Source organism: Dipodomys merriami, unplaced genomic scaffold, assembly GCF_024711535.1.
Source record: "Dipodomys merriami isolate MVZ:Mamm:240054 unplaced genomic scaffold, mDipMer1.0.p SCAF_106, whole genome shotgun sequence".
NCBI classification, from domain to species: domain Eukaryota; kingdom Metazoa; phylum Chordata; class Mammalia; order Rodentia; family Heteromyidae; genus Dipodomys; species Dipodomys merriami.
Genome location: NW_027202338.1, coordinates 304,354 through 329,816, shown reverse-complemented (window position 1 = coordinate 329,816; position 25,463 = coordinate 304,354). Strand labels below are relative to the sequence as shown.

The following is a 25,463-nucleotide window of genomic DNA, read 5'->3' as shown; positions in this document are numbered from 1 at the left end:
CTTCAGCCAGACTCAGGTCTTTCACATACCTGACCTCTGTTTCCCTCACAGTTCCTCTACTCCTCTACTTCTAGCTTGCTGGCCTTCTTGCTGCTTGTCCAATGTGCCAGGCACCATGCTCTGCCTCCAGGCCTCCGTCCTGGATGACAGTTGTTGCCACTGTCTGCCACACATTCCCCAGACTGCAGATTTCAGTGGCTCATGGCCTTTCCTCCGGCAGCAATATGGATAGGTAGGAGCTAGCCAAGAACTGAGGGGAATATGCAAAGAAATCCTAAAATGGAAAATCCTTCTAGGCTTCCTTAAAAGGGAAAATGTTAGATAACAGAGAGGCCCTAAGGGGTGACCAGGCGGGAACAGATCACAAGGCTTCTGGGGGAAAAAAAAAAAGGGAGACAGAGGAAAAAAAGAACACTACTGGGGGAATGATGAGGGACTAGAGTGATAAAAAGGGGTAAGGCTTATCAAGAGGTACATCATATGCGTGTATAGACATGTCAAAATGACCGCCCCCCCTCCTCAATACAACTAATGGATGCTAATGAAAAATGAGGGGAAACCACTGTACTGTAATTAAAACTTCCCAACTCCTCCCAGGTGACCTCAGCCCTGGTAGACTGGACTAGGAAGAGGAATGTCTCCCAGGCCATCGCAGCAAGTCCTTAAAGTCCAAAGGCATCCTGAAGGCCAAAGAGAATTTATTCTGTGCCCTGAGCCTGCCATGGGGAAGAAGGTAATTTAGTTCCTCTTCCCTATACAAAGGTGTCAGTCCACTGACCTTGGATTTCTAACAGGTGCTTCAACTGGGCACTCCTTCCTTGGACCCACAAATTCATGAAAAAAAAAAAAAAAGCCGGGAGAAAAGCTTGGTGTCTCTTCCTCCATTTGCATCACTTTGTAATCACCTTTGGCTTCCAAGAAAGGACAGGATGGACTGATAACATCTTTATGACAGGAGACAGACTACCTCAGGGATAGCAGAACCTAAGCAGGACAGACCACTCCCAAATGAGGATAATTACCTGTAATGAGGAGATGGAACCCTGGAGCAGGAGGCAAGTCTCATGGGAACCAGATCAGTCAGAGACCAGGGATAAGAATATCTCTGGGAGAACCAGAAACCAGATAATAACCAGCCAGACCACACCAAGACTCCTTAACAATACATTCCTTTGCCCCCTGCATCCCCCATCACAATAGCTCCTCTTGTATGATACATAATCTATCCTTTCTCTGTCCTTCATTGTTTCTCATTTGCTCATACCAAGCCAGACATAATTCTTTCCTAATGTTGCCATTAGCTGGGCGCCAGTGGCTCATACCTGTTAATCCTAGATACTTGGGAGGCTGAGATCTGACTATCATGTTTTGAAGCCAGCCTGGGCAGGAAAGTCTGTGAGACTCTTATCTCAAATAAACTACTCAGAAAAGCTAGAAGTGGAGCTGTGGCTCAAGCGGTAGTGTGCTAGCCTTGAGTACAAAGAGATAGCACCCAAGCCCTGAGTTCAAGCCCCAGGACTGGCATAAATAAAAATAAATGTTGCTATTGCTACCTTTCAGAAGTTGCCTGAATTATTTTGAGGTGGACAACTACAGAGAAGATCTGGAAGTGGCACTGTGGCTCAGAGTGATAGCACTGTAGCCTTAAGTGAAAGAGCACAGGGGCAGTGTCCAGGCTCTGAGCCCTGAGTTCAAGCCCCATGCCTGAGCCATCCCCACCCTGCCCCCAAAAAAAGTAAAAAGGCAGCTTTTAGCTGGGTGCTAATGGCTCATGCCTGTAATCCTAGCTACAGGAGGCTGACGATATCAGTTCGAAGTCAACCCAGGCAGAAAACTCCCTGTGAGACTTTTTTTTTTTTTTTTGCTGGTCGTGGGGCCTGAACTCTGGGTCTGGGCGCTGTCCCTCAGCTCTTCAGCTCAAGGCTAGTGCTCTACCACTTGAGCCACGGCGCCACTTCCAGCTTTTTCTGCTTATGTGGTGCGGAGGAATTAAACCCAGGGCCTCATGCATGCAAGGCAAGCACTGTACCATTAAGCCACCTTCCCAGCCCCTTGAGAGTCTTTTCTCCAATTAACCAACAGAAAACTGGAAGTGGCACTGTAGCTTAAAGTGGTAGAGTGCTAGCTTTGAGCAAAAGAGCTCAGGGACAGAGCCCAGGCCCTGGGGGCTGGGAAGGTGGCTCAGTGGTAGAGCACTAGCCTTGCATGCCTGAGGCCCTGGGCTTGATTCCTCAATACCACATAAACAAAAAAAGAAAAAAGCCGGAAGTGGCGCTGTGACTCAAGTGGTAAAGCGCTAGCCTTGAGCTGAAGAGCTGAGGGACAGCACCCAGGCCCAGAGTTCAGGCCCCATGACCGGACCCCCACCCCCCCCAAAAAAAAAACAGAGCCCAGGCCCTGAGTTCAAGTCCTACAACCCACCAAAAAAATTAGCAATCTGGTCTCCCGTCTTACACCTGTAGAGCACCTTAGCCTGAGGCTGGAAATGTCAATGGTAGGGCATTGTCTAGTGTGCTTAAGGCCCTGGATTCTAAACCCAGGTATGGACATACCTACACCTCTGAACTTGCCACCATTTTACAAGCTGCTTTATTTGAGTCTTATGTTGTAGTAGGAAGACCCCTACTCAGGCAGGCAAGCCCACCTAGTTGTCTGAAATGACAGAGCCCACTGCAACAAAGTTGTTAACAAAGAAGCAACTTTATTGAGGAGATTCTTACATGGACCGGTCAGGGCCACAGCACAGGCTCCAGAGCTGATACTGCAACCCCAGATGGCCCCCATTCTTTGGTTGTTAAAGGCAAAATCCATGAGGTCGAGCCTGGTCACACGCAGGTGACCAATGGGATCGCAACACACAAAGGATTGTACAGTCAGACCAGACCACACACAGGTGGCCAATAGGTGGAGTTTACCTTAAGCATGTGCAAAAGGCAGTTGGAGCCAGATTACAACCTGTTTTATGGGTCAGTCTTTAACTCAACAGTCAAGGGTGGGTTAGGTTGTTCAGGAGAGGGGGACCAGATGCATTATGTTCATTCTGGGAACTAGGCCCATCAAATCTAAAATCCCTAAATCAAAGGCAAAGCTCAAAATGGAATCATACCAGCTGGGGCCCCTTCTCAGGGTCCACTTCAATCCCCCCCCTTTGACTTGTTCCTGAGTCAAATCATTGACTCAGTTCCTCCGTAGGAAGAGAGAGTTATACTGGGTCCGCATTACCATTAATTTTATGGTCCCAACTCTCTTCTGCATGAATGACATCAATGCATTTAAAACACAAGGACCAACCAGTAACATCAGGAGGATGGGAGGGGGTGAGGAGGGGGGACAGCAATAGCTGAAATCAGGGTCGTCATCCATGGAGACCAACAGTTAATGTCAGAAGCAAGAGGAGAACTATGCCAGCCAGGGTAGTTATTAGGGTTGTCGCCCATGGGGACCATGAGAAGAGAGACTGATAGCATGACTCAGTTCCTCAGACTGAGGGACTCTTGCTAACGGAGGCCAAACTTTCCCTAATACAAAGGCTACCTTGCTTCATGAGAAGAAGTCCAGTCCCCAGCGATTTCAGAAAACTACCTCTGCCAATGATTCTACCTGGCTGCTCTAACTAAACCAGCATCTAGATTGCAGTAGGCTCATCCTTTCTCCCCACCATACAGATAGACATAAAGAATGTTCCACATCAGTGCACCAATCCTGACTGTATGGATAGCACAGCTAACTTAATTTTATATCAGCTTTACTCATAAGCTCCAATATGAAGACATACTCATACCATTTGCTACATACTTAAACTTACAAACATTTTAAGATAATCCTTACTTTTGCAAACCCTTTCTTATCCAGAGGAGACCATCCCCCCACCCCCAATTCCTTTCCCAAGGCTTTCTTTACTACCTCTTTCTTTACAATTCCTTGAGCTTCTTTGTGGCTAGAGTTTAAATCTGCCCAATTTTTCCTTTGGCTTGTGGAACCAAGTTATCTCAGAACAGCCTCAAGGCACCACTGGGATGGAGAAGCTTGCTAGATTTTAAGGCTAAGAGCAGGGCTGAGTCTCATTCCTTTTACTAACTGCCTTGATAACACACACTCAGGAGGAAGCAGGTTATTACCGTACCAGAGCCAAACTAGGCTGTGACTATAGAGTGGATTTCCAGTCACTATGCCCTGAAGTGCCTAAGGCAGGCCAGTGATATCCTTGCCCCCAATATCCACTGTGGGAGTAGAGAGGGTTACTGGATATCACCAACATAATGTCCCACAAGATCTTGGTTTTAGCAGCTTTCAACCGGGAAGCAGTCTCAGGTGATGGAATCAGGCAGGAGTTCAGTCTACTTTTACCACAGTGGAGGTGGTCTGGGTGAAGATGTAGATTTCCTCCAGGTGACTGTCAGGCTGTTGTTGAACTTTACCCATTAGGGTGTGCAGCAGCAGCAGCAGCAGCAGCAAGGTCTCTCAGTGGCTCCAAGGGACTGTCACCCCTGGTGCTGGGCTGTAAATTCCTACAGAGACTGGTTAAGGATGCAGTCCATAGACTTGGTAGGCTGTGGCCCCACTAGTCTTTAAGACTGTCTAGACAATGGCCCAGGACAATTTACCAAGACAACTTTTATCTATTTTGCCTCATTTTTCCAAAACTGACTCTGGACCCTTGGTCTTAAAAAGGGGATGATGGGTGAAGATTCATCTTCTGTAACTTCTTCAAGCTGACTCAGGGGTGTTGATCCTACCTAGCCAGGAACCTATAACCTTAGCCTATTTTACAAAGAGGTTACCAGGGTTAGATGTCAGTAAGAACAATATTTTAACTTTTGACAGGGGCTGGGAAGGTGGCTCAGTGGTAGAGTGCTTGCCTTGCATGCATGAGGCCCTGGGTTCGATTCCTTAGCACCACATAAGCAAAAAGAAAAAAGCTAGAAGTGGTGCTGTGGCTCAAGTGGTAGAGCACTAGCCTTGAGCTGAAGAGCTGAGGGACAGCGCCCAGGCCCAGAGTTCAGGCCCCACGACCGGACCCCCCCAAAAAAACAAAACAAAACTTTTGACAAATGCACAGACCTTTTGTCCGGCTATAGCAGTGTAGCTTGTTCAGCACTCTCGTTTGCAAAAGAATCTTTCTGGATGGCTTAGGAATGTGATCTCTAGTGCCTAAGTTACCTGTGCAAGCCTTCAGACAGATGTCAATAGAAACACACTCTCAGTTTTATAAACTTTTTTTTTTTGTTTTGTTTTTGTTTTTTGGGTCCAGTCGTGGGGCCTGAACTCTGGGCCTGAGCCCTGTCCCTCAGCTCTTCGGCTCAAGGCTAGCGCTCTACCACTTGAGCCACAGTGCCACTTCCGGCTCTTTTCTTTTTGCTTATGTGGTGTCAGGCATGCAAGGCAAGCACTCTACCACTGAGCCACCTTCCCAGCCCCTCCCCCCCTTTTTTTGAACAGATGAATTTCATGTAGCTGGTGTCAGCTCAGTTACTGCCAGTTAGGGCTTTTGGCACATACAGGGGTTCAGATTTAAACTATCCCCCACAGTTTATAACTTTAGCTTTTTACTACTATCACAGAGGGCTGGCAAGTTCCTGTCCCTTACAATGTAGACAGTCATGGACATTAGGCATGCTTACAAACCATCTTCCCATGACCTCCTGCCTCTGACCAATTTTTGTTTTTTGTTTTTTTTTTGTCCATCGTGGGCATTGAACTCCAGGCCCGAACGCTGTCCCTCAGCTCTTCAGCTCAAGGCTAGCACTCTACGCGCCACTTCCAGTTTTCTGGTGATTTTTTTCTGGTGATTTTTATTGGAGATAAGAGTTTCACAGAGTCTCCTGCCCCAGCTGGCTTTGAACCTTGATCCTCAGATCTCAGCCTCCTGAGTAGCTAGGATTACAGGTGTAAACCACCGACACCCGGCTCTCTGACCAGTTTTTTGTTTTTGTTTTTTGTCGGTCGTGGGGCTTGAACTCTGGGCTTGGGCGCTGTCCTTGTGCTCTTCAGCTCAAGGCAAGTGCTCTACCACTTGAGCCACAGTACCACTTCGGGTTTTCTAGCGGGTTTATTGGAGATAAGAGTCTCAGGAACTTTCCTGCCTGAGCTGGCTTTGAACCGCAATCCTCAGACTCAGCCTCCTGAGTAGCTAGGATTACAGGTGTGAGCCACCAGCACCCGGCCTCTCTGAACAATTTTTGAAATGCCATGCACAAATGACTCTAGGATCTGACATTATTTCTGCCATTCAAGCAGTGGCTTACTGCCTCTGGATGCTCCTCCATTGCTTTTGTCCCAGGAGTGTCTCCTCCACACTGGGATAAATGCTTCACTGGCATTTCCCTTAGTTGATCACTGGACTTGAACTCAGGGCCTGAGTACTGTCCCTCAGCTCTACAGCTCAAGGCTAGCACTGTCAGTTTGAGTCCCAAAGCAACCCTGCTTGCTCTTTCAGCACTCTGCTGGCTGATTAGAGGTGACAGTCTCACAGGGACCTTTTTCTGCCTGGGCTGGCTTTGAACCAGTTTGCAGATCAATGAGTCTTTTTTTTTTTTTTTTTTGGTCCGGTCGTGGGGCCTGAACTCTGGGCCTGGGCGCTGTCCCTCAGCTCTTCAGCTCAAGGCTAGTGCTCTACCACTTGAGCCACAGCGCCACTTCCGGCTTTTTTCTTTTTGCTTATGTGGTGCTGAGGAATCGAACCCAGGGCCTCAGGCATGCAAGGCAAGCGCTCTACCACTGAGCCACCTTCCCAGCCCCAGATCAATGAGTCTTATAAAAGGCCACTTTACTCCAATTAAAAGCAACTAGGTGGTCAACATAGAAGTAGCTTTTAAGCATGCTCTTACCTGGAACTTATTAAGAGCCAGAGTTACATCTGACAAACTTGGGTAAGAATCCTCTGTGCTTTCCTCTGGGCTTGCTGGAAACTGTTACAAAAAACCTGTAAGAGCAAACTGGAATAGCAGTTATTTTGGTAATCCTAATTTTTCCTTTGTGCACTTTGAGGCAAATGTTAAAAACAATTTTACTTTTAAACTTTATATCCAAAATCCATTCCTTGGGCTGGGAAGGTGGCTCAGTGGTAGAGTGCTTGCCTTGCATGCCTAAGGCCCTGGGTTCGATTCCTCAGCACCATATAAACAAAAAGAAAAATGCTGGAAGTGGTGCTGCAGCTCAAGTGGTAGAGCGCTAGCCTTGAGCTGAAGAGCTGAGGGACAGCACCCAGGCCAAGAGTTCAGGCCCCATGACCAGACCCCCCCAAAAAACAAAAAAATACCAAAAAAACAAAATCCATTCCTAATTTTTTAAGCCTCTTATTAATCTCTTTTTAATATTTTATACTTTAGTTTTCATTGCTTTTTGAAAAGATCCCTTGAAATCTTGAGGTCAAGTGTCACTCACTGCCTCTCAGCTGCTTGTTTTAAAACAGATACACATTAAAGCTTTTAAACTCACAATAAAAAAATTAAAAAATTAAAAAAAACTAAAAAAAAAAACCTTTTAAACTCAAATGACAATTTTTCTTTTCTTTTTTTTTTTTTTGGGGGGGGGCCCTGTTGTGGGGCCTGAACTCTGGGCCTGGGCGCTGTTCCTCATCTCTTCAGCTCAAGGCTAGCGCTCTACCACTTGAGCCACAGCGCCACTTCTGGCTTTTTTTTTTCTGCTTATGTGGTGCTGAGGAATACAACCCAGGGCCTCATGCATGCAAGACAAGCACTCTACCACTGAGCCACCTTCCCAGCCTGACAATTTTTCTTTAATGCAAGAATTACGATCACCATCATTATACCAAGAAGCTAGACTTAACACCTTTATGACTTTTTTTTTTTTTTTTTTTGGGTCCGGTCGTGGGCCTGAACTCTGGGCCTGGGCACTGTCCCTCAGCTCTTCAGCTCAAGGCTAGTGCTCTACCACTTGAGCAACAGCGCCACTTCCGGCTTTTTTTTCTTTTTGCTTATGTGGTGCTGAGGAATCGAACCCAGGGCCTCATGCATGCAAGGCAAGCGCTCTACCACTGAGCCACCTTCCCAGCCCACCTTTATGACTTTTTAAAAACATATCCTAACTATAGAACATCATTGAGAGCAAGTCATATGATACAAATAAAACTTTTAAAACCTCTTTTTAAGGTCTTTTTAATTTTAATTTTAATACATCCAAGGGGCAGTTTTAGCAATGCTAATCAAATCATCACATTACTAATTTTTACCATCATGTTTCTAGTGTCTATCTGCAGGGAAAAGGGACAGAACAAAGATGGACCAACTTGGCCCCTTCTGTGGAATGGGTACATACCCAATCCGATTCTTTAGGTTTAGATGAACTGTGTTTGTACCAGCTTGCCATCTTTTACCATGCGTGGACTCCTCCCAGGGCCCACCCCACCATCTGTGGTTCCCCCCTCCCCCGGGCCTGTCCCACCATGCATGACCAGCTGAACTGCACTTCTGTCCATTCACCTCTCACCCCTAAAGATAGGTCTTCTGTTGGCTTCTAAGTTTTTACCCTTTCTTTTCTCTTGGTTCTTGAATGAAATACACAGTTTTAAACAGACAGAACAGGTACTTCTTTGACAGTGTTAAACTAACCTTTACATTTAAATTTCTATTTTTTTTTTTTTTTTTTTTGGTCATGGCGCTTGAACTCTGGGCCTGGGCGCTGTCCCTCAGCTCTTCAGCTCAAGGCGAGCGCTCTACCACTTGAGCTACAGCGCCACTTCTGGTTTTCTAGTGGTTTATTGGAGAGAGGAGTCTCACGGTCTTTCCTGCCCAGGGTTGGCTTTGAACGGTGAGCCTCAGATCTCAGCCTCCTGAGTAGCTAGGATTACAGGCGTGAGCCACCGGCGCCTGGCCTTTTTAAATTTCTAATATTTATCCCCAAATTTTAGCTAGGGGAACTAAATCCCAAATAGCCAATGCATTTTTGTTAAGCCAGATAACTTGACTACAGTATAAATAGCTTTATGCATTTTAAAATATTAGATTTTAAAATATCAGGTTTTCTATTTTTCAAGTTAAAGAATCCTTAAAAAGCCTTTTAAAATGATGTTGAGATTCTTTAAAATTTTTGGTAATGTCCAAACCTCATAACCTTTTGAATTTTAAACGTAAAACTCATCCAATTGTTACAACATGCTGACAATTCTATCTTGAACACGTTCACACTCATGTAACACACAGATCTTAAAGCACACAAAAATTAAAATCAGTTGGACTAACATTTTCTAAATCTTCAGATAGCAAATATTTAAGACAAGATTTTCATTTTTTTTTTGTCGGTCGTGGAGCATGAACTCTGGGCCTGGGTGCTGTCCCTCAGCTCTTCAGCTCAAGGCGAGTGCTCTACCACTTGAGCTACAGCACCACTTCCGGTTTTCTGGTGGTTTATTGGAGATAGGAGTCTCACAGTCTCTCCTGCCCGGGCTGGCTTTGAACCGCAATCCTCAGATCTCAGCCTCCGGAGAAGCTAGGATTACAGGCGTGAGCCACCAGTGCCCGGCTAAGATTTTCCTTTTTTTTAACAAAGTACCTTTGTTGAGCTTCATTTTCCCAGGGCTTGATTGTTTAGCATTTCACCAATTGATCTTTTGAATACCTTTAGCTGGAGGAAGGGGGGGGGGGTGTCACTTAAAACTAAACAGGACCAGCTGAATGTCTCCAAACCTGGCTCACAGCAGTCTATACCCTCCCCTCAGGCAGCTTCCATAGGGGGAAAATTCAGCCTTGAAGGGGGCTTGAAGGGGGCCAAACTAGTTCCGCAACCTTCCATGCCTCACAGGGAGGGGGACAAAGCAGGTCTGACCAAGCCCAGCTGGAGGCTGAACTTTTATTCCCCCAGAGATGTTCAAATAACAAAAATACAACTAAACACAAAAACCAAGGATCCACATTTAAAACTGGTACCAATTCTAAAACAGGACAAGACGAAGGCTGAGTTGGGGTCTAATGGGCCCCCAGCTCATCCCTACCAGAACTCTGTGCGGCTCCCCCTCAGCAAACTGAATCTAGAGTCTGCTGAGTGAGCCTGCCACTCTCACCCAGAACTTCCCTACTTCAGAAAAATAAACAAGACAAGTGGCCACAAAATCAGGTCTCAGTGAATGGGGCGACATCTCACCACCATTCACAAGTGGGACTCAAATCCACTTACCAGGGGACTCGAACCCCCTCTACTCACCTCCAGAGGATTTTTCTTTTAGATTCCTGCAAATGTTGACCCAGGAGTCTTCCAAGGTGGAGGAGAATTCCCAGTCATCTTGGGGCAAGGGAAAGAAGTCCCTAGCGACCATCCTCTCAGACTACCAAGTTCTCCCCCATGCTCAGACCCCCCCTGGGCCAAGGCCTGAGGCTGAGATCTTACTGGGACCACTTGCAGGTGGTCAGTGACAGTTTCATAATTGACAAAGAAGCAAGTGACAAAAGAACTAGCAGGTTTTTTGTTTGTTTGACATGAAGTAGGACAAGGTCTAGGGGTGTCGCAGGAGTGGCCTCATGGACTCACTTTGCCCCATATTTTTCCTGTAAATCCAGTTACAAACATGGCTAGCAAAAGCAAAAGCACAATGAGACACAGACACGATTATACATAGAATAAGGAGGGATCCCCAAACCAAAAGTTACTTTTCCTCTCAACCTATTTTCTCCACAAGCAAGCCCCTGTCCAACTAGGACTGCTAGGACTGGTGGAATTGAGGGGTCCCTGGACCTCCTCGGCCATAGGGGACTCTGCTGCGTCCAGCCTCACCCTACTTTTGGCTTCACTCTGGCGCCTTCTCTACCTAGGTTGACCGCAGCTTACCTCAAGGCTTTTCTGGGAACTTCTCTCCAACAGCTGAGTGCCCACACACTGTCCTCCCGGCTGGGGACTTCAATCCCCCTCAGGTTGGAGTAGCTAAGAGCTCTATCCCGGACAAGCCCCCATTAAGTGTCGTAGGAAGACCCCTACTCAGGCAGGCAAGCCCACCTAGTAGTCTGGAGTGACAGAGCCCACCACAACAAAGTTGTTAACAAAGAAGCAACTTTACTGAGAAGGTTCCTACACTGAGCGGTCAGGGCCCAAGCACAGGCTCCAGAGCTGATACTGCAACCCCAGATGGCCCCCATTCTTTGGTTGTTAAAGGCAAAATCCATGAGGTTGAGCCTGGTCACACGCAGGTGACCAATGGGATCGCAACACACAAAGGATTGTACAGTCAGACCAGACCACACAGGTGGCCAATAGGTGGAGTTTACCTTAAGCATGTGCAAAAGGCAGTCGGAGCCAGATTACAACCTGTTTTATTTTATTTTTTTTGCTGGACGTGGGACCTGAACTCTGGGCCTCGGCGCTGTCCCTCAGCTCTTCAGCTCAAGGCTAGCGCTCTACCACTTGAGCCACACTGCCACTTCCAGCTTTTTCTGCTTATGTGGTGCTGAGGAATTGAACCCAGGACCTCATGCATGCAAGGTAAGCACTCTGCCACTGAGCCACCTTCCCAGCCCACAACCTATCTGTTTTATAGGTCAGTCTTTTAACTCAACAGTCAAGGGTGGGTTAGGTTGTTCAGGAGAGGGGGACCAGATGCATTTTGTTCATTCTGGGAACTAGGCCCATCAAGTCTAAAATCCCTAAAACAAAGGCAAGGCTCAAAATAGACTCATACCAGCTGGGGCCCCTTCTCAGGGTCCACTTCAATGTATCTCCTTCCCCAAAAATATCAGGCCACCAGGAAAGCAGGGAGGGGATCTTTATTTTGGTCACTGAAACAAAAAGTAGTTAATCTTTTGGAGTGTGTATGTGTATATGTGTGCTCCACCATTTGAGCCACAACCTCCATTTCCATCTTTTTGGTGGTTAGTTGGAGACAAGAATCTCATGGGTTTTCCTGCCTGGGCTGGCTGGCTTCAAACTATGATTTTCAGATCTCAGCCCCCAGAGTAGCTGGGATTATAGACATGCATGAGCCAGCTTGGTCAGAATTAAATGTATTTTTTTTTTTTCATTTGGAGTGCTAGGGATGGACTTGAACATGGTTAACTCTCCACTCTACCACCAAGCTAAACCCCTATATTTCACAGTTAGCAATACAGAGCAAGGTGAGCAGTCCAACAGCCTCTGGGAGGTCAGAGGCCACAATGGAAACAGCTAGAACAGAAGCCCTGGGCCCCAACAGGCATGGGAAACAATGGCCAAGGTGCTACATGCAGATTCCTGGCAACAATTCCCAACTGGGGGCCCAATTATAATTCTCCCCAGCTGTAAACCCCAGACATGGAGGGGGACTGATATTCAAAAGCCACTTGGCTGGGGTTTAGATTTACGGAAGTTTATGGCCAGAGCCAAGTGCTCAAGGTATGATCTTCCTTGAGTAGAAGCAGGCCAGCAAAGTAGGGCAAAATGCGGCTCCCAAAGAGCAAAAGTTTATTCCTTCCGCCAGCATACTGCAGCCACAGCCTGTGGCACAGGCTGCGTTCTATTCAAGGGCACCTGCCAAGTAGATGCCTGTCACCCCGACCAGAGGGGTGCCTCTTGCTAATCTGAACAAGCTTGTCAGCTGCAAAGCACACTTCTGGCCTGTCCCCAGGGTTAGGACACTTCCTAGTTCCTGGTGCCTGTTTGGGGCTGGAGCCCAGGGCAAAGGGTGCCTGGCCCTGCCTGGCTCCCCAGGACAAGGCCCTTGGAGGAATGCAGGAGGGAGGGGTTAGGGAGGGTGAGGAATTCCCTGGGCAGGGAGGAAAGAGGGCTGGCACCAAGGGTGACTATCTTGGTTCATCTCTTCCATTTTTTGATGTCTCCACCTCTCACCTTGTGCAGGCCAGAGAATTGGGGATCCTCTGATAGAATGCGCCATGACCACCACCCAGACCCAGGACTGAGTCTGTGTGCTGGGATAGGAAGACTGGCTGCCTGGCTCAGAGAAGGACGTCCCAACCTGGTAGTTTCTCCAGCTACAAGGGTATGGATTGAGTTGAGCACTGGTGGATCAGGCCTATAATCCTAGCTACTCAGAAGGCTGAGATCTGAGGATCCTGACTCAAAGGGCAGAAAAGCATATGTGGTAGAGTGCTTGACTAGCATGCATGAAGCCCCAGGTTTGATTCCTCAGTACCACACACACAGAAAAAGCCGGAAGTGATGCTGTGACTCAAGTGGTAGAGTGCTAGCCCTGAGCTGAAGAGCTGAGGGACAGCGCCCAGGCCTAGAGTTCAAGCCCTATGACTGACCCCCCCCACCCCACACACACAAAAAGAGCTGTGAGAGTACTGGCCTTAAGCAACAGCAGCTCAGGGACAGGAAAAAAATAACCCAAAAAACAAAACTATGGAAGGCCAGCTCATCACCTTGGTGATGATGATGGCTTTCTTTTCCATTTATTGGCTGGAACTCTCCTGTCTCTGCCTCCCCAAGGCTGGAGCAAGAGAGGCATCCCCACACTCTACTATTGGTTCACACCCTTGCAGAGAACAGGCCTGCCCCCACTGTTAGGTCCTGAAGAAGGGCCCATTCTTTCCTTTCCAGATGAGGAAATGGAGCCTCAGAAAAGCAAGAGGACACAGAGCCTTGCAGACCGCTCCCCTCTTCCTCCTGACTGACTCACCCCTACAGCTCCACAGGTCAGGAAGGTGGGGGCATGGCTAACAGCCAGTAGCAGGGTGGAGGGAGGTGAGGAAGTCAAGGGAAGGAGGAAGCTCCCAGGGGAGGGTGTGGAGCGCTGTGCTAGGGCTCCCTCTGCTGGGCACAGGATAAAGAGCAGGACACAGGAGTGCCCCATCTACAAATCTTTATTGAACGCCTGCAGTTACTGGGATGAGGCCATGATGCTGGACACACCTGGGGACAAAAGGAAGGAACCAGGGTGAGCTTGGGAAGAGTGGGAGGTGAGCCTTTAGCTGCCCACCCCTACCCCAGGGGTGGATCGCCGGCCCCCTGGAGAGCCAAGGTTACCACCACAAAGGCAATTTGATGTAGTAGATAACACAAAACCAGGGACTCCAGGACAAGGCCTGGGTTAAAATCTCAGCTCTTCTTGATGACAGCAGGTTAGCCTTGGGCAAGTCACTTAAGAGCTCAGTTTCCCCACAAGCAAGAAGCAGCTTCTCTGTAGGATTGTGGGGTTAAAAGGTGTGCCTGTCATCCCAGCTACGCAGGAGGCTGAGATCCAGAGGGATGTGGTTCAAAGTCTCCAAAAACACTGGTAAAAAGCCAAGATGGAAGTATGGCTCAAGTGGTAGAGTGTCAGCTGAGTAGGCACAAAGGCTGAGTTTGAGCCTCAGTCCTGAAGTGCCTGGAAACACACTGGGTATAAGTGCCATCACTATCAGCATCACAGTACTGAATCTGGACAGCCTGCCTCAAGCTGCTGGAATTCTCTCAGGTCCCAGCAGGGCATCGCTTGTACAGGGAAGGTCCATGGGGCAAAGGTAATCATCTTTGCTCCATTCCTCCCTTCAGTATCAAACCAGCCACTCTGTGCTCCATGTTATTTCATGTGGTAAACATCACAGTGTTTCTACTAGCTGATGGACTGCAGTGAGCACATCTTCCTTACAGGATTGATGTCACCCAGTGGCCATCATTACTGTAAATGTCATTTTCAAGTGTTTTGTTTTTTTTGGTGCCAGTCCTAGGGCTTCAACTCTGGACCTGGGCACTGTCCCTAAACATTTTTTGCTCTAGGCCAGCACTCTACCACTTGAGTCATGGTGTCACTTCTGGCTTTTTTTTTTGTAGTTTAGTGGAAATCAGAGTCTCATGGACTTTCCTGCCTGGCCTGGCTTTGAACCATGAATCTCAGATCTCAGCTTCCTGTATAGTTTGGATTACAGGCGTGAGCCACTGGCACCCAGTTTCATGAGGAAATTGACACAGAGAGATAAGATCACCCTAAGCTGTGAGGTGGGGACTCAAATATCCCACACCACACGAACCCACCTCCAGAACCTGCTGGTGATACGCTGGGTCCCAAAGGGACAGAGTGCCTGGGACTGCAGGGTGTGGAAACCCTGCCAGGCTAGTCTTCTCGGCTCTGGGGAGTTCTTTTTCTACAGTGTGGCAGATGCAAATTTCCCAGCCCTGATTTAGGAAGTGATGGCCTCCCTGGGGTCCTCTGCGCCCAGTGTGGTGTCTGTGGTGGGTAGGTGGCACTCACTGTCGAAGTCGATCTTCTCCACGATGTTCTTGGGCTTGATGCTCTCCTCCTGGCTACAGATGAAGATCTGTCCCGAGTCATCAGCACTCCAGCCGTACTTGCTCATCCACACCTTCAGCTGGTTGTCTGCAGGTGACACGGGAAGCACAGGAGGCAGTGCTAATGACACCAACCAACCTCTCCTGCCTGGATGGCAGCGGCCTCCCCTGGTAAATCTCCCTGCTGCCCTCCCGTGGCCCATTCCACACACAGCCACTAGAGGGCACCCCGGCTTTCTTGTCCTCCCCAGAGAGGGCTTGGTCTTCACCTCTTCCCTTTTCTCTCCAGGCAGATTTCCTTCCCCACCAGGACTATGCCCAACATTAACACCAGGAGTAAGGCTATTTGACCCTGAAGAAACCAAACATCCTGCTAAAGCAGTGGCCAGCCATATTTTCTGTACAACAATTACCAATTTGATACTGATCAGCCTAACCCTTCTTTGTTTTAAATTCTGAGGTGTGTGTCATATTTTCCCACTTTTTCTTGGTAGGAGACACAAGGTTTCATATATCCCCAGGATAGTCTCAAACTAATATCCTCCTAACTCTGCTTTCTGAGTGGTGAGACTATAGTCAAGTACTTTCACATGCAGTCTATAAAAAGCTTTTAATGTGGGGCTGGGAAGGTGGCTCAGTGGTAGAGCGCTTGCCTTGCATGCATGAGGCCCTGGGTTCGATTCCTCAGCACCACATAAGCAAACAGAAAAAAGCCGGAAGTGGCGCTGTGGCTCAAGTGGTAGAGCACTAGCCTTGAGCTGAAGAGCTGAGGGACAGCGCCCAGGCCCAGAGTTCAGGCCCCATCACGGGACCCCTCCCCCCAAAAAAAGCTTTTAATGTCACTTTTTCCCCCCAGTTGTGAGACCTGGGCAGTATCCCTCAGCTTTTTGCTCAAGACTAGCGCTCTAACACTTTTGAGCCACAGCACCACTTCTGATTTTCTGGTGGTTAACTGGAGATTCAGAGTCTCTCAGACTTTTTTTGCTCAGGCTGGCTTTGAACTATGATCCTTAGATCTCAGCCTCAGAGTAGCTAGGATTAAAGGTGTGAGCCAACTTCACTTTCAAATACACAAAACACTTAGTTCAGGCCCCATGACAAAAACAAAAAAACAAAAAACTCTTCAAGGAATGTCCCCAGGAGTCGACCCCTAAGCCCATCAGTGTTCTCTCTGTTTCAACTCCCTGTCCCAGACACAATCAGCAATCGTGTTAACTCTTAGTTTTCCTTGCTGTTGTTCTCTTTGCAAAAGTCAATGTATGAACATTCTGGTCTGTTTTGGTGGAAATTTTCAAAAGCACCCTTCCGATCTAGGCCCTCCCTGCTCAGGACCTTCTCTGGCTCATTCAGATAAAAGGACAAAGGCCCCCAAGGCCTTACCCCCACAACTTGGAGGTTTTCCCTCCAATCACTTCCCCAGCTGTTGGGAGCCCTTGGGAGCTGACAGTAAAGCTCAAAGGTCATCTTGACCCCCGTGCTAGCTTAAAGGCATGTACAAGGAACTGGCTTACTTAAAAGACATCAGGTGCCCAGGATTGCTTTGCTATGTCTGCAGTTTGTTTTAAATTTTCCTTATTTTTCTGGACTACAGTAGAACGGCATGAGTGTGGGGGCCCGCGAGGATGCACAGAGCCACATGTGCGGAACTCCCAATACCCAGGCTGCTCCCATGTTCTGAAGAGGACAACCTTACAAGATATTGACTTTTATATATGCCCAGGAATTAACTGAACTGCTTTGGACATTACTTTTTTTTTTTTGGTCCGGTCGTGGGGCCTGAACTCTGGGCCTGGGCGCTGTCCCTCAGCTCTTCAGCTCAAGGCTAGCGCTCTCTACCACTTGAGCCACAGCGCCACTTCCGGCTTTTTTCTTTTTGCTTATGTGGTGCTGAGGAATCGAACCCAGGGCCTCAGGCATGCAAGGCAAGCGCTCTACCACTGAGCCACCTTCCCCGCCCCTGCTTTGGACATTTCTAACTGTGGTGGGACTGGTGTTTATTACTGTGCTAGGTGGGGATGTGAGGTCACTGGGACGGGCTCTTGGATCATGCACAAGGGCCCTCCCTATCCTTGTCTGGTGAATCTCGCCCCCCAGACTTGCCTCAAACCCCCTGCGTGGCCAATGCTATTCTTACCAATGTAATCCTGTTAAAATAACCTTTACAGAGGAGAGAAAAGGATAACTAGGAGGAGGGTCTGCCATTAAAACAAAAAAGGGGGAATCTGTAGGGCACATGGGCAGCAAAGATGGCGCTGAGATGGAGTTGAGTGGGCAGAGCCCACCGGGCGCTGGTGGCTCACGCCTGTAATCCTAGCTACTCAGGAGGCTGAGATCTGAGGATCGCGGTTCAAAGCCAGCCCGGGCAGGAGAGACCGTGAGACCGTGAGACTCCTATCTCCAATAAACCACCAGAAAACCGGAAGTGGCACTGTGGCTCAAGTGGTAGAGCACTAGCCTTGAGCTGAAGAGCTGAGGGACAGCGCCCAGGCCCAGAGTTCAAGCCCCACGACCGACAAAAAAAAAAAAAAAAAAAAGAGTGGGCAGAACCCAATTTGCTTTACGTTCAGTGCGTAACCAGCCTGTGGAAGCTTAGGTGCATGATAGGGTGTGACCTTGACAGCGATTGGATCCTCTTCCTCCCCTGCCATGCCACCTGCTCTTTTTTGCTTTAAAAATGGCTTAATAAACGAGTTTTTTCCTGCTCGACTTGACTCCCCGGTGCGTCTGATTATCTCCCGGGCTGAGGGAGGCTGGGGAATGGGCGAGTGGCCGCACTTACCTTTCCTCAGACCCCGTCCATCTTTCGTGGGACGGACAAAGACCCGACACCCAGCTCTGGCCCCGGGCCCCCCAGTGAACTGAAGGGCAGCTCTGCCCTGGTCCCCATCTCTATCTGCCCACCTCAGTCCACTCTCACTGTCCTTCAGGGTCAATCACGCCAGGCCACAGACATCTACAAGAACACGTCTCCAGTCTGCTGTTCACAGCCACGTGCCCAGCATGTCTGAACAGTGTCTGGCCCAGAGCTGGCTCAACTGGGTGTTGGATAGGAAGTGGACACATGGTGCAGGAGCTCCCTGAGGAAGCAGTTTTCTCCCTGGGCTTGGAAACAGCCTAGATGGCTGAGGCCCAATGCCCATGCCTGCCCTCCCCGCTCCCAGGTTGGCCCAAGGACCCAGACCTTACCTGTCAGATCCCCAAGCATCTCGGCCAGCAGCCAGCGGTCGATGTGCTGGTAGGTGATGCCCACCACATGGCAGATAACTGGTTGGGAACAAAGGTGCAATTGGACGCTACAGGGCCCTGCTGCCATCCCGGCCTCCCCTGCAGAGCCCATGCTTGGTGGACTTACACTTCCGCACAGAGTCCTCGAAGCCAGTTATGCCTTCCAGAAGGTCCATGTTCTCATCCAGGGCTTGCTGAGAGGAGGAGGGTAGAGGGTTACCACTAATAGCAGTGCTTGGGTTAAAGTGTGGAAGGCCAGGCAGGATTCCAAGCTCACGGCCAGCCTGGGACATGTAATGAGACCCTAGCGTGTCTCTATGTTCCCATTACTGCCATTGTACTCACTTTAGCACAAGCCTGGAGACTAAGACATAGCAACTAAGTGACCGGCCTACAAGCATGGGTTTAAAGCTGGCAGGTGGGAACAGCAGCCTCCAGAGAGAGGACACATGCAGATCAGTCAACCTTTGGGCCAACATCCCCTGGCCCCATAGGATTTATGTGCCACTTCTGTGCCCTTACTCCACCCATTTTGCCCTCACTAGCCTCCAGCCTCTGGGCCTCTCTGACATACCAAGCACCCACCCATCTCAGGGCCTTTGCACTGTCACAGTGCCTGGAACCCCCCTCCCCCCATGACTGCCCCTTGCCCCTCAGGAACAGCAGCCAGTGAGCTACAGGAAAACTAAGAGAACAGCTGCCCTGGGAGTCCCTGGTGAAGGGCTGGAGGATGCCAGAAGAGATCACCCACATGGAGGCCAAAGGGACAGGTTGAGGGACAGGATGAGGCTGGCCTACTGGACCCAACAATGTGGAGAGGACTATAGAGATCTGACAGGAGCAAACTGACTTCTGAGATAGGGTCTTACTATTATCCCAGGCTTGCTGAGGTTATGAAGAGTGTATGTGTGGAGGAGCAGGGGCAGGTCAAACCCCACTCTACATGAGTACAGGGAGCAGGAAGCATAGCAGAGGCAGCCTGTCCCAGAAGGATAACTGACAATGCCAACTTGCCCATTTGACATGACTTTCTGGAATGTGAGGCTTTCAGGGCTTTTGTTTTTGTTTTTTGGGGTCCAGTCGTGGGGCCTGAACTCTGGGCCTGGGCACTGTCCCTCAGCTCTTCAGCTCAAGGCTAGCGCTCTACCACTTGAGCTACAGCGCCACTTCTGGCTTTTAATTTTTTGCTTATGTGGTGCTGAGGAATCGAACCCAGGGCCTTGAACATGCAAGGCAAGTGCTCTACCACTGAGCCACCTTCCCAGCCCTTGTTTTTGTTTTTTAAAGCAAGCAACTGTCTGAAATTTCTATAACCTTGCTCTGGATGGAGCAGGACAAGGCCTCAAACCCTTTCAAGATTGTTCTGGCAAGCTCTGTAGGAATGCACAGGGCCACAGCAGACCCAAGCACGCTGGAGGCTTGCTAGAGGCTTTATATGAAAACCAGGCCAGGTGCCCGTGGCTCACACCTGTAATCCTAGCTATTCAGGAAGATTGCAGTTAAAGCCAGCCCAGGCAGGAAACTCATCCCCACCAAACTACCAAAAAAGCTGGAAGTGGGGCTATGGCTTAAGTGGTAGAATGCTAACCTTGAGCCTCGTAGGGACAGAGCCCAGGCCCTGAGTTCAAGCCCCAATACTAGCAAGAAACAGAGCCAACTGGCCCCTGGCACAGAGCACAACTAGAGAAGGCAGAGGGGAGGGACAAAGCTGGTGGAGGAGGTGGCAGACCAAAGAGAACGCTTTTTCCCAGCATGCAGCCATGATGCAAACTGCACTGGAAGGGCAGGCGGGACATTAGGAAGGGTAGATAATAGCTGTGTGTTGTGGTGAGGGGTAAGGGAAGGTCTCCAGGGGCGGAAGGTGACCTTGGTCAGTTTCTCCGAGGTCACAGAAAAGGCTATACACAAGGATATGTGTGAATCTTGCTCTAGCTTTTCTTATTTTAAATTTAAGTTCCAGGCTGGGCTTGCCTGTGTGCGCCTGGGCTCTCTCCAGCTGTGTTCACCCTCTCAGGTCCAGCTGTACAGGGAGCACACAGACTTATGGTAAGGAAGAAAGCAGAGTTCCTTGGGGCCTGAATATGGAGGTCAGGTGGCTCAGTGTGAGGCTGGACATCTTACAGGAGCTGAAAAGCTGGAGGAGAACATGGGGCACAGGGCACCAAGCCAGCTGCTCCCCTCACCCACCCCACCCACAGACCAAGGAAGTTACCCAGAAAGCCTGGAAGTGGCAGGTCTCTAGCAGGTCCCCGAGGTACAAAATCTGCCGGATAGGCCGTTCTTCTTGCTGGGGGGAGGGCATGTTAAGGGAAAATGGCCACGAAGCCCAGGGAGGCTGGGGTCAAGGCCTTAGAGCATAAATCTGTCCACACCAGCTGGGGATTCCAAAGCTTTCCATGGTTCTCCCATGCCGTGAAGCCAGCCCCATTCTGCCGAGAAATGGTGGCTTGCCCACATTGCAATTATCCCACAGTATCCAAGGCAGCTCTGAACGCTTCCTTCCCACCTTCCTCCCAGGTGATCTCTGGGGTCACCCTTGCCTTTCCTTGGCTTTCATGCATTCTCAATCTCAGGAGGCTTCTAGAACCTAGGAAAGGGAGGTGGGGCATGTCCTGCTGGTTCCTCCAGCCCCAGCGCTGACCATGCTAGGCTGTCAAGGACAGGAGTCTGGTCATCTCCTCACTGGACTGTGAACCCTGACTGAAAGCAGAGCCAGGCCATTCCATCACTGCAGTGTCCCGCCCAGGTGAGCGAGCCTGGGCCAGTTCCTCGGTGCTCAGAGTAGGACACAGTGAAGGATACATGTGCCTGGTCGATCATGCACTTGCACAAGGTGAAGTCGGTGTGGGGCAGGTTGGTGAGGGCCTTCAGCAGGATCTGGGCAGTGACCGTGGTCTGAAAGAAGGCTGGGTTGAACTGGTACCTGAGGAGGGACACAAGAGACATGGCACAGTGGCACCCCCAGGTCCCCAGGCTTTGCCAAGTGCCACTGCTTTACTCTGGAGTTTGAGAGTTGGGCAGGCCTGCATTCTAGGCCCAATCACACTTTCTGGCAGAGGAACCCTAAACTTCAAGCTCACTTCTCCTGGCTGAAGATGGGGACAGTAAATCCTCATGCCCTCTACTACTGAGCCACATTCCCAGCCCCCTCACAAACACCTAATAGGGGGATACTAGTTTGTGAGGAGAGCCAGGTGTGGTGGCTCAAGACTGTAATTCTAGCTACTTGGGAAGCAAGAGATTAGGGGATCACCGTTAGAGGCCAGTCTTAGTTGAGACTCTATCTCAACCAACAGCTGGGTGCACTGGTATGTACCTGTCATCCCTGGTAACATAGGGAAACACAGTAGGAGGGTCATGGCCCTAAGAGACCCCATCTCAAAAATGATCAAGCCATGGGCTAGGAATGTGGCTTAGAGGTAGAATGCTTGCCTAGCATGTATGAAGCCCCAGGTTTGATTCCTCGGTACTACATAAACAGAAAAGGCTGGAAGTGGTAGAGTGCTAGCCTTGAGCAAAAGCAGTTCAGGGACAGTGCCCAGGCCGAGTTCAAGCCCCAGGACTGGCAAAAAAAAAAAGGCGGGGGGGGGGGGGGGGGCTGGGCGCTGGTGGCTCACGCCTGTAATCCTAGCTACTCAGGAGGCTGAGATCTGAGGATCGCGGTTCAAAGCCAGCCCGGGCAGGAAAGACCGTGAGACTCCTATCTCCAATAAACCACTAGAAAACCGGAAGTGGCGCTGTAGCTCAAGTGGTAGAGCGCTCGCCTTGAACTGAAGAGCTGAGGGACAGCGCCCAGGCCCAGAGTTCAAGCCCAATGACCGACCAAAAAAAAAAAAAAAAAAAAAGGCGGGGGGGAAGAAGGAAAAAAATGACCAAGGCAAAAAGGAGATGGATGCAAGAATGAAGTGGTAGAGCTCCTGCCTACCAAGAAAGAGGCTGAGTTCAATTCCCAATGCAAAAAGGGGAGGGGGGGGAGAAGAGGAGGGAGCAATAATTTAGGTGGTACAGCTCTGGAGCCCACTAAGACTAGGTTCAAACATCTTTGAATGGCCTTTGAATGCTTATTTAAAATTCAGTGACTCAGTTTCCTCCCTCCCCAAAGAGAAGACTGGGAATCCACCTTGGGGGTAAAGCCAGTGCTTAGCATACACAAGGCCCTGGGTTCAGTCACTAGGCCACAAACACAATTGAGGTCTCAAAAAGCCCAGGGATGGAGACGTCGCTCATAGTAAGCACATGAGGAGGCCCTGGGTTCCATCCTCACACCACAAACACCAACCAAGTGGCCAAAACCCACTAAGAAACCTAGCAGCCTGGTATTTAGTACCCACTGAGTACTTACCAGGCAGTGGATAACAACATCCAAACCATCCCCAGAAACACCACTGCCTTTTCCATTACACACGTGGGAAAACCACCCTCCACACTGTGTTGAGAAAGGACCCAAGGGGAAGAACCTAAACAACCCACCAAGAAGACAGAGTCTTGATGTTCCATGTGTGTACCAGTACTAGGGTGTGAACTCAGGGCCTGGGCACTGTCCCTCAGCTCTTCAGTTCAAGGCTAGCGCTCTACCACTTGAGCCACAGCGATACTTCCGGCTTTTTTCTTTTTTCTTCAGTGGTGCTGAGGAATCGAGCCAAGGGCCTCAGGCATGCAAGGCAAGCGCTCTACCACTGAGCCACCTTCCCAGCCCCAGGGACTCAATTTCTTGCTCAGCTTTTTTACTCACGGTTGGAGCTTGAGCACTTAATGGGATTTTGTTGGTTAATTGGAGAAAAGCATCTCCAATCTGTTTGGGGCTTTGTCTGATTGGGCTGGCTTTGAAGATCTCAGCTTTCTAGGATTATAGGTATGAGCCACTGGAGCCCAGCTGGTGAAACTAGTATTTTAAAAGTTGGCCCCAAACTTAGTGGGCTGCCTAGTTTTGCATCCTAAAGATAAGTGACATACTGCAGGCTGCCCCAGACACCCACCCACCCAGGGCTGTCAGGAATTAGTACTTGTTTGCTAGCTGCTGGCCTGGGATGGGGAGGGGCTGGATAACTCACAACTTCAGGACCGCTAGGTTGGCTTCCAGATCATAAGCATTCTCCTTGGCCTGTGTCTCCACATAGCGCTCCAAGGTGGCCAGATTCTCAGGATTGTATCTAGAGGAGAATCAAGGTGGGTAAACAGTGGGATGTGGTTGGTCTAACATCTGTCATTCCAACATCTAGGGGGCTGAGGCAAGACTCTCTTGAGATTTCAAAGCAAGCCTAGGCCACACTGAGTTTGAGGTCAGTCAGGGCTACGCAGTGGAATCCTGCCCCATATAACATAAAATGGGTGAGCAGAGAGGAGACAGAAGTTAAGGGATACTAATCTGTCCCTCCTTTCTTCCCTACGTCCAGCCCCTCTAAAAATATCCGGTCCTGATCACCAACTCTACTCAGTAAGTCAATTCTACAACCCCTAATAAAACCTCCAGCAGACCTCTCCAGACCCCAATGAACCCCGGTGTGGTTTGGGGAACGCCCACCACCCCCTCATCCAGCCAATTACTGCTCCACAAGAACAACACCTATGGCTTTATGGATCACTTCTGGTTCCCGAGATTGCCCACCACTGACAGAGCAGACTTCACTGAACAACTGGATGAAGGATATACCCGGCAAGGGAGGGAGGTACTGAGAGACTTGAGGGGGCAGAGAGGGAAACTAAGGAACTCAGTCCGAGCGCGAGATCGCTCCTGCTGCTAAGCCTGCCTAAACATCCTCAGGCATCTCCAGGATGACCTCTAGCAGGCAGAAAGACCGAGAAACCCTCACCTAGGGGCAAGCTTAAGACCCTGACCGGATATCCCGTCCTGGCTGTCTCGGAAAATCTGTCTTCTACCCCTGCGGGGCCAGAACGACCCCTCGGACCCAACTCAGACCTGTCGATACCCTTGAGCAACTTGCCCACGTTCGCTCTCATCTGCTCAAACATCGCCATGACTACAGTCGCGCTCTGCTGCCACAAACAGACGAAAACCGGCCCCGGCGGCTCCTCGAGGAGCAGAAGAGGAAGAGGGGACGGAAACGGAAATACATCACGTTCCTCACCTCACAGCTCGGTGCTGGGACGAGGAGGGGGCGGGGCCAAGAGATCGAGAGAAGAAGGGAAAGGCTTTTCTGACAGCCCAGCGCTTTCCGGCTACCACGTGACTCCTGCCCAGTAGTCGTACTTCGCGCGTGCGCACTCGCCCCCGCCCCTGCTGGAACCAAAGGCGTGTAAAAAAAAAAAAAAACCCAAACCTAGTCGCTCGCAGTGCGCGTGCGCCTTTTCTTGGGGCGAGGGGGCCGGGCTAATTCTCCCTCCTCCCCCTCCTCCCATCTAGACCAGTGAACTGGTCCTGTAGTCTAGGACGCATGCGCGCCCTACCTCTCTGCTCACAGCGCGCGCTTTCGTCGGGCTGTGCTTGGCCGCAGATGCAGCGAGTAGCCGGCGCGGGGACGTCGTAGTTCTTCCTTTGGGTCATGGTCACATCCCAAGGGTTGGGGACTCTCTGAGGTCTTTCTGCCCCCCCCCCCGAGGCAGGATCTAGCATTCTGACTTTCCTAGTTTGAGATCTGGGTTCGGGTCCCCACGCTTCGTTCCAGTTCCCGGAGAAGAGGGCTCACTAAGCTGAAGTCCTCACAAAGCAACACCCGCTGCTAGCTGCGGGCGGGCTCCTCTTCTGCACTCTAAAATTGTGCATAGATTCTGTACACTGCATGTATATTATATAATGCACGGGCATATGCCGTGTGTGCAAGCGTGTTCCAAATACACATAAAAATCCAGATACCAGACACCACAGCAAGGAGCTGATGCTGAAGTGCGTGTAGGCCAGCCGAGCCATCCTCTGTGCAGATCTGCAGCCTCTGATTAGAGCTAAATTTTAAGCACCCAGAGAGCTTTCAACTATGGTTTGTGGGCCCTCCTAGAACAAGGAAGGGGTGTTAGAACACACATGGTCCCCCCCACCTCATTGCAATTATAATAGTTTGCATCTCATTTGCATTCAGCCCTGAGCTTTTAGGAGGGGGGCGGGTGTCCCATGGGTCCCCAGGCACAGTGCTCTTCAC

General features: G+C 49.8%; 1 protein-coding gene and 1 non-coding gene across 2 annotated transcripts; both read right to left on the bottom strand.

Moving 5' to 3' along the window:
* Positions 1-13,724: 13,724 nt before the first annotated feature.
* On the bottom strand, positions 13,725-24,435 carry LOC138812419 (eukaryotic translation initiation factor 3 subunit K). Its single transcript, XM_070000373.1, has 8 exons — positions 24,290-24,435; positions 23,424-23,522; positions 21,175-21,295; positions 20,585-20,659; positions 18,500-18,566; positions 18,334-18,411; positions 15,110-15,235; positions 13,725-13,791 (listed from the first exon to the last, which is right to left on the bottom strand). The coding sequence occupies exons 1-8, from the start codon at positions 24,346-24,348 to the stop codon at positions 13,760-13,762; spliced, it is 657 nt and encodes a 218-aa protein (XP_069856474.1). The 5' UTR covers positions 24,349-24,435; the 3' UTR covers positions 13,725-13,759.
* On the bottom strand, positions 19,665-19,797 carry LOC138814665 (small nucleolar RNA SNORA9). Its single transcript, XR_011368046.1, has one exon. It is a non-coding gene; the product is annotated as a small nucleolar RNA SNORA9 (small nucleolar RNA).
* Positions 24,436-25,463: the final 1,028 nt, after the last annotated feature.